At 38.0% G+C, this 9389-nt stretch overlaps 1 protein-coding gene across 1 annotated transcript in view; it reads left to right on the forward strand.

Annotated features, from left to right (window-relative positions):
* LOC107670760 (kinesin-like protein KIF18A) overlaps positions 1-6754 on the forward strand; it is a 31423-nt gene extending 24669 nt beyond the window's left edge. The window contains exons 14-18 of the mRNA XM_016463512.1: positions 1257-1316; positions 4646-5000; positions 5106-5198; positions 5310-5419; positions 6287-6754. Coding sequence (XP_016318998.1) covers positions 1257-1316; positions 4646-5000; positions 5106-5198; positions 5310-5419; positions 6287-6426 — 758 coding nt within the window. The 3' untranslated portion in view covers positions 6427-6754. The remainder of the gene's footprint in view (positions 1-1256; positions 1317-4645; positions 5001-5105; positions 5199-5309; positions 5420-6286) is intronic.
* The last annotated feature ends 2635 nt before the right edge of the window (positions 6755-9389 follow it).

Below are 9389 nucleotides of genomic sequence, written 5' to 3' on the forward strand. Positions count from 1 at the left end.
AATTTACCTGTAGTTTTGAAAAGGTCCTGTTGACACATGATCTCTTTAACGGCAATTTACCAGTGAAGACTGTGTGAAAGGGGCTAAACTCTTCCTCTGCATATGTGGTGAGTTTGGGTTGCTTAACGTTCATCTGGGAAAACTGCGTTATCTCACTTAATTTGTAACTTAAGTCGTTTATAAACCTATGCCAACACAGAATACATCAACATATTTCTAAATATGAGATTTATTGTAGATGTCGATTTCAAAGTAAAAGTTTCTCACTTTGCATGTGGCCAAATATTACAACTAAATGGATTTAAACGTCATTGAATCACAGGAAACATCACCAGGCCGTTGGCGCCCTCTGCAGGTGTTTGTTATAATATAGGCAGATTACATTATGTATTTAACAGTTGTTCAATAAAACCATGTACTTGATTTTATTTGAGCCAATCATTATTGCCTCATCGTTAGTTTATATATAAATAGTCATACTAAAGCCTGGTTTTCACTTAGGTCTGTTTGTTGCTAAAAAATATCAGATTACTCAGTTGTCAAAATAATCAGTAGATTAGTCATTGCATGCTTTGCATGTGCTGCCCCGCCCCACCCCCGGAAAAAAGTTCAGGCTCAGGATTTTTTTTTTTTGCTTGAACCCCTGATTAAAATTACTAACATTTTTTAAAAATCTTACTGAGCTTAAATTTTAAGTGGTAGTGTATGTGTATTAAAATGTCATTTTATTGATGCAGATAATAAATATGCAAATAATGAGAATTATAATTATAGCAGATAAACATGACTGCAACCATCTGGCAAATAGATTTTTGTTTTAATTATTATTTTTATTTGTATTTTTTCTAATGCTTAATACGTTAATTTATTTTTACATTTTTTATTGGATCATTTTTAAAACTATTATTCTTTTTTTTTTTCATCTCTTTTTGAAATGCTATTTATGTTTCCTGTTTTGGTGTAATGTCCACAGCTGAGGACGCAAGGACATAGTCCAGAAGATAATGTCAGTAAACTTCCTGCTTCTGAGATGTACCATCTCATTTGTGACACACAGCCACCTCATAGTGATCTCATTTTATATCTGCCTCGTGATTTACTGTTCTCCGTGTCAGTGTAATGTGATCTGCATTGTGTGAATGTTGACAGCTGTATGTGTCTTGATTTAAGACGTGTTTAGTTCCCGTGTGATGTATATGCTGGACTGAAAAGGAAGGACCAGCAGAAATGAATAACAATGTGTTCTCTTCACTCAGGCTCAGAGAAACACACACGCCGAACCTCACAGCGTCTCAGACCAACACACTCATCTAAAGGTAAACTCATATCTGTCTCCCATTTTCCCCCCCCCCAATGTCTGCTTCAACATATTCTGCTTAAGTCATCAATCCAGCTGCCCGAATCTGTCACATTGCTCATACTGACAGCCCATGTGTGTGTTGCACAGTTGTGAAGGCTCAGCTAGACCGATCAGGCTTTGTAAACTAGCTTTGTTTACAATAGTCCCCTTTCAATGCATCAATCATCTATCATTCTCCGTGATAATTAATGATAATCTTCATTAAGAGTCAAATCATGTCAGTGCCTTAAAGAGGTCATATGATGTTGCTAAAAAGAACATTATTTTGTGTATTTGGTGTAATGAAATGTGTTTATGCGGTTTAAGGTTCAAAAAACACATTATTTTCCACAGTGTACATTATTGTTTCTCCTCTATGCCCCGCCTTTCTGAAACGCGTCGATTTTTACAAAGCTCATCGTTCTGAAAAGCGAGGTGTGCTCTGATTGGCCAGCTATCCAGTGCGTTGTGATTGGCCGAATACCTCAAGCGTGTGACCAAAATAATAACATTAATAATAACAATATATTAAGGTGATCAAATGAAATGGTTTCTAAGATGTACAGCGTCATACAAGAGTCCGAACCTCCCCAAGAGTGAGTTCAGTCCCCACCGAATACAGAAACTTGGCCAGGCCTTGGACCTTTTTAAGCAAATACTTCTTTTTTTTTTTTCATCAGATGCGACGAGACAAAAACATTAAAACCCATTATAAACGAGGCATTTGTTGCATCCAGTGGGGACATAATTACACAACTTTACAGATCTTCTTTATGCACCAAGAGCTTGTAACACTCCAAAGAGAAAGGAAAAATTTAAATCGCATCATATGACCCCTTTAAATAAATAAAAGCACAAATGAAACCTAATTATGTAAATAACTTTATTTTAGCTTAGAAACTAACAGTTGTTTGACATTCTCTATGCTGACCGAATGAAATACAAAAACGAGCTTTTCACAGGATGGAGGGAATCGAGGGGTGGGAGAAAGGGGAAAAGGAAGAGAGGAAAGCTTGGGGAAATTGAAGGAGTGGTGAGTTATTGCTCAGTAAATGGAGAGTAATGATATTTGCTGCAGAACAGGTGTTCCTCATTTGATTGAGACGCGCTGTGGGAAATGCACACATTTCAGGAAAATACAGAGAACTGCAAAGAAGAAAAAGAGGGAAGTGGGGGAAAACAGACGGATACTGTTAAGAATTATGTTTGGGAAAAAATATATTGTAAACGTCTGCATTGATAGCATTGGAATATTTTGCATTGTCGAGCATAGTATTTATTAGAAACAAATTTCCTATGTCTATAATTCCTCATTTTTGACAAGGACGTTGGGGTGTTTCTGTTGTTTTTTTTTTACTTTTTTTCCCCCCTGTCCAATGATTGTTTAAATTTGAATGATTGATCACCCTGTGCCTCTCAAATAAAGTTATATTGCCTGTGCTTTACAGCTGCCGGCTTCGAGAGGCCGTCGAAGCAAAGCAGTCGCTCTAACTCTCATAAGAGGTGTTTTCAGTTCTCAAACTTTCTTTTGCTAAAAAAGTGAGTATAGTTAGTCATTAACAGGATGTCAGGTCCTCTCCCATGCAATCCAGATTTCTGAGAATCAGCACTGACTCAGAGAGAAGGAGAGATGGCTGTGTGTCAACAGTTTAACCAGCAGAAGCTCTGAGCATCGCGATTGGTCAAGAACGCTTAAGATGCAGCCGCAGTGTCTCTCTCTCCCTCGCTTTTCTGCATCGTGTGAGTCAGTGTGCGGCCAGACTGCGACGTGCTCCGGCATATTCCGCCACTCAATATCTAACGTCAGACCCCTCCAACAGCTTCCTGGAGCCTCCCTTGCCGTCCTCACCCACACACACCCACCAGCACACACATGCATGTACTGTCTGTCTTGACGGCGCAAAAGAACCTGCTCTTGAATACTCACGTGACAAGCGTGGATAAATTATTTGCTGTTGTATGAGTTAATAATGTTTGTGTGTTTTCATCAGTAATGAAAACTTGCATGTGTGTGAGAGCTAGATGTGTTCCGGAATGTGCCTCACAAATCAGATGACAACAACGAGTAATATTAAGTGTACATTTTTCGAAATTGGGATTTATATATCATCTGAAAGCTGAATAAATAAGCCTTCCATTGATGTATGGTTTGTTAGGATAGGACAATATTTGGTCGAGATACAACTATTTGAAAATCTGGAATCTGAGGGTGCAAAAAAAATCTAAATGTTGAAGAAATCGCCTTTAAAGTTGTCCAAATAAAGTCCTTAGCAATGCATATTACTAATCAAAACTGAAGTTTTTAAATATTTACGGTAGGAAATTTACAAAATATCTTCATGGAACTTGATCTTTAATTAATATCCTAATGATTTTTTATCATTTTGACCCATATAATGTATTTTTGGCTATTGCTACAATTATACCCGTGCAACTTAAGACTGGTTTTGTGGTCCATGGTCACATATTAGAATATGCCAGTTACTTGTGTTGGTCAGAATTCATTCAAACATTAATGGCCCCAGTACTTTCTACTCTGGCCAACACTTTATGAAATTTGTGACTGGCATGTTTAATGCAAACATCTCCAATTCTTGAAACAGGTGTTTTTGTTTCATTAGAGTTTGCAATACATAGATATGTATAGATTCCCCATTCGACCGCTCCAGGCACGTAGATGCGGCCGCCATCTTGGAACGGTCAACTTGACGTCATTCACCATACTGTAGGTTCGCACAGAGGCGTTGTGTGTAGGATTGTGGCATCTTTCGAATATTCAGTGATTACTATGGTGAAGGACGTAAAGTTGACCATTACAATATGGCGGACGGCTTACGTTTGGCGGCCCATAGAAACAGTCGCTAATGAGGCAACTACGTATACATATCTATGTTGCGATATAGTTCTACAGTTTATTCTCATATAAACTTATTTATTATTTTAAATTGTTGCAGTTGGTATCATTTGATATCATTATCTGACAACAGGTCAGTTCCTTCTGTCTCTGTCTGTCTAACTATCTATCTATCTATCATTATCTATTATCATGTCAAATCAATTAAGTTCATTTGAACACTTTTTTTACAACATAGAACATACACAGTGTACTGTTTAAAACGTTTAAATGCGTATTTGACATTTCTGATCATAATGTTGTTGTTGACATTTTAGCTTTGATTGGGAAGTGATCAATATATCAATATATAGATTTTTTATCAAAGCAGTTAAAGCTTCATGAGAAGTCTTTTCCATTTGGTGATGTCTTCAATTGAAGCTGATGAATTTTGTGCTGCTTTTCTCTTTTAGGCTGTAGCCCTCAACTTCAGGATGGAAATGTCGAATGTCCTCTTAAAAAACCAATCAGGAGGAAGCTGTCTGTGTCTCCTGCAAACCCAGATGAGGATGGGCCCAATCCTGTGCTGTCCCATTACCCCCCTGCCATTCAAGAGGTCTTAAAACAGGAGGGCATGGTCCCGCTGCAGTACACTCCTGAAGGGCAGCCGCACACCTCCAGCAGCTTTGATCCAAACTCCACTATCGACATTGGTCACAACGAGGACCCATCAGGTGGTAATGCCACAGTCATCCTATCACCTGAGCCCCCTGGCCACACAACACTTCGGGCACTGCGTGCTAACAATGGAAATGAGCCAGCTAAAAGGTACAATTTGGTGTGAAAACAGTATAATTTGCATTGATTAATAAGTTGAACTAGGTTGTTCTGTTTTGGCTGGTGTGAATAAGTTTATTTCCAATTGGTTTCTAGGTTGGAGATCCCATCACTATTAGACCTGCGAAAATCCAAGCCGTCCTACATGGCCATGACCTCAGCTGCTCAGGTCAAGCGCAAGTTCAACTGGTGTGTGTTTATTATGGGACCTGTTCGCTGGGGCTGTTTCAAATCATGCCTCGTTGACATTTTGCACTCTTGGTGTTTTCCAAAATCTCACTTTGTGTCTCTTTGTGTCAGTTCCAACACTGGGAAAGAGGACAGTTCTCAGGCCGCGTCTGCAGCACCCAAGCGCATAAAGAGAGATCTCTGCGAGGCGTCTAAACCACTGCGAATCCGACATTTTGGAGGTTAGTGTGCTATTCTCAATGCAGAAAAATTACAGTTATCCTCTATGGGCTTTCCATTTGTATCTTGGAAGTGGAACATAAGCGTCTCTTATTATATTCCATTTATGAAGTCCTCACTCACATAATCCATTATGTTTGGTAAAGTATTGTAATAGTGTAATGGGCGAGCTGGCTGACAGCTGTGAAAGAATGTCAGGCGCACAGCCAGAAGCGCACAATCTCCTCCTCCCACTCCCAGTGGCTTATGCGCGTTCTTTCTCCTTAGTAATATAATGCCACGAGTTGGCTGAATTTACCCCAGTTTCATAAAGTAATAAGCCACTAGAGGCCGTGCCTTACAGTGATTTTTGCCATGTTAGTAAGGTGTTGTTAGGCATGACTGCTTCTATTAAATTAAATAACCGCAGTAATATACGACACCAATGTCTAAAAATAATCATGCAGTCGATTGACTAAAAAAATTATCATTTGGCATGCCATTTTTTGCTGAACTATTGTTCAAAAGGCTGCATATATTTAATAACAAATGCAGAAAAACCCAAAATATTGTGGAATTATTACAACTTAAAATGGCCTATTTAGGGCCCAAGCACCAATGGTGCGAGGACCCTTTTGGAATTGCTCAATTTAATTAAAATATAATGTATTCCTGTGATACAAAGCTGAATTTTCAACAGCTATTATTCCAGTTTTCAATGTTGCATGATCCTTCGGAAATCATTCTAAAATGCTGATTGGCACTCAAGAAAAAATTCTTATCAATATTTTTAGGCAATCAGTTATGATTTTCCAGATTTTTTTAAATTTAAATTTAAAAAAAATTATTCTAATCTTTATTCTTTCTTTGTTCTCTTCCACCGCATCTAGTATCATCAGAGAATGAGCCAAGCCGTAGAGTAGTACGGAGTGTGTCTGAGGGAAACCTCCATCAGCTTGACCAGCGTAAGCCCAAGTTGAGCTCATTGAGGCCTGCTGCACTCTTTAAAAGAGTCACTAAGAGGATGTAAGAGGCTTCCACTTGCTATTAAAGGCACTGTTCTCTCATTCACTGGCCTCACATACTTCCTTCTCATTAGAGTTGTTGTAGAAAAGATGTAAAAAGGTGGGGGGTTTTTTTATTGTGTTTTATTGCAGGAGCAGGTATTTTACCTTAATTATTTCTAGGAAACTGGATTGTTTTTATATTAATGTTTTAAAATATGTATGTGCATAGAAAACCTGTCCAGCCTAATATGAAGCTCTCAATAAAGTATTAATTGATGTTCAGGTCTTTTAAAGCAACTTGGTGTTATTATTGCCAATGAGTGACTTTTTTTTCTCCCCTTTTTAAATGTTTTCATTAAAAAATCGCTCCATTTAGAGATATGCTTTCAGATTAACAGTTTCTATTTCATGATTGATTAAAAAGAAATATCAGTTGAGAAATATCGACCTTGTGTGTTTTAATGAGCTTTAAATGATTTGTTTATTCATTGTTCTTACATTCACAAACTTGGACAGTTCACAAATATTGCACAATATTTCAAGATTCTCAATAAACTAGTCAAATGTTTAGCCTCCTCATTACAATATAGCTCTATACAGAGAATTCCATTGAAACTTTTGTAGCTGTTGGCCTAGTAAAAAACATCAGAACTGTAACAGTTTTAAAGGTACTTTATTTGATATTTCCGGGGCATTTACAACTAATATTACTGACATTTTGCTTCATAACTTGTTTTAACTGCAGCCACAGAGCAAAACCTATTAGTTCAGTGTAATTAACCACATTCTCTGCAGATTTTTCATGCATCTTAACCTCGTCTTGCAATGCAGTTCAGTCATCTTGTTTCTTGCTGATTTGTAGTCTCTGTAGTGTGTTCAGAGCTTATGGGTTCAGCCCACAGAGGAAAAAAGGGAGTCTGGAGACTGGCGGTTTGAGCTTCATCTCGGTCCATTTCCTGCATGCCATCTGTCTGACCCAAAAGAATATTGAGCCTCCCGTCAGGAGTGTGGCCCGTTTAATGTTCAAACTCTTTAACATATCCAACAATACAATGAACTTCTATAGAAGTGCTTGTAATCTTCATCAACCAGAACAGGATTCAGTGCAAATGCTTTGGTTTATCTGTGTCAGTCCATGGTGTAAGAGTGATGAAACCACAACTGTCTGCTGTGTTTTTGAAAGGTATTTTTTGGTTTGCAAGACAATCGGTTGCGCTGCGAATAGCTGTGCTGGTTCTAACATCATGCCTAAGGAATTAACAGTAATCAGTTCTGTTAATGAGGCTATTATTAACAGATAATTATGTAACATGCCTACAGGCAGATGTACTGGGCTCAAGTGCATCCAGAGCAGCACGTCCATAAAGTTCTGCCTGTTTGGCCCTCCATTGGGCTAGAAAAATAAATATTACATCAATGTGATCAAATATCTCATATTGTTTGTTTTGACTAAATTAGACATTAAATTGACAACAATAACTGCTTTAAAAACTGCGCTCTACAGTACAGGCTCATTTTGAATGGACAGATAATAATATATTTAAACTTTTTAATCTTAACATGCTTGCATAATTGGATAATTAATTGCATAATAGTCTCTTTGCTCACTGTACGCTTTTCTCTCCAGTTTATCTGTGCTATATATAGTGGCACATTGCGTCATCATTTCTGTGATATGTTTTAGACCATTTCAATTATGAAAGGCTGATTATTCTGACATGGTGAGAAAAAAAATAGAGCAATTTTCCCCTTAAGCAAACCTTAGATATTTCATGCTTATTGTATTTGCTAAATTGTCTCATACGTTGTATGTGCGCTTGGCTGTTATGCAAAGGGGAATCAAACTTAATCTTCTAGAATAACAGCAATAATGAAGCGACACCAGCAGCACCCAAACACATGAGAAAGTCATCTGGATTGAAGCTGACGGTCCTGGCATCACCCTTCTCAACACCTGGAAAGTTAGTACAGTTATGCTTTACTGCTCTCTGGACTGTTCTCATGCATTTTGGATGTGACATAGTCCAATTTAGAAATTCTTCACATAATGCAATGTTTGTTAAAATAGTCTAGTGGTGTAATGGGTGGACCACCTGACAGCTGTGAAGCAGTGTCAAGCACACAGCCAAAACCACATGATATGCTCCTCCCAATCTCTCTCTCTCTCGCACTCTATTAATGGAAGAATGAAACTTGTTTAGATTAAGCAGTTGGTCTAAATTTTCTGCCAAATCTTTACTGTTTGAACTTTACATACTGAATATTGAAATATCCCATATCTGACAGAGTTTAGAAATATCCTTTAATGTGCATTAATCTATTAATATGTAGGCTACCATACTTTAGTTTTACCAAATGTTTAACACGATTATCACATTATCTTCAGCAGTTCTGTGATCTGAAGTTGCGGAGTTACTGTCCAGTATTCCAGTAAAATAACAAGCTACCATTGCCATTATAAAATGCTATTTTAATTAAAAGATGTACCTATATTTGGAGTAAAACTGTGATGTCATTTCAATGTAATTTTAAAGTCTTTGTTTTACTCATCTCATGTTAAAGGTCCCCTGAAGTGCCTTGAAACACACAGCATTATTCTATGTGGTGACGTAATTTCAACTGAAACAGGAAGAGAGGGCGGGACATATCGAGCAGCCCCGCCCCCTTTTTAAAATAGCCAATAGCTTTAGTTTATATCTGCTCGGGCCAGAGCCCTTGAGCTCGGTAAAGCCGTATTTGACAGCCACAGTCTAATAGATTACCCCCTAGATTCAATATGAAACTCTTAGTAAAACAAAATAGTAGTCATAATCATGCTGAGGCTGTGTAGTTGTAAAAGTTTTTAATATATGCTGACTGGTGTCTCTGGACCGGAGCCAAAGTCCGGATCAAACTGTGTGCGCTGCCGCAGTTCGCGTGAAACCAGACCTCATTTGCACCAATGGAAAGCATATTTACACTGTCTGAATCGTTCCCTATCACCTAC

Source organism: Sinocyclocheilus anshuiensis, unplaced genomic scaffold (assembly GCF_001515605.1).
Source record: "Sinocyclocheilus anshuiensis isolate Anshui unplaced genomic scaffold, SAMN03320099.WGS_v1.1 scaffold816, whole genome shotgun sequence".
Classification (NCBI taxonomy): domain Eukaryota; kingdom Metazoa; phylum Chordata; class Actinopteri; order Cypriniformes; family Cyprinidae; genus Sinocyclocheilus; species Sinocyclocheilus anshuiensis.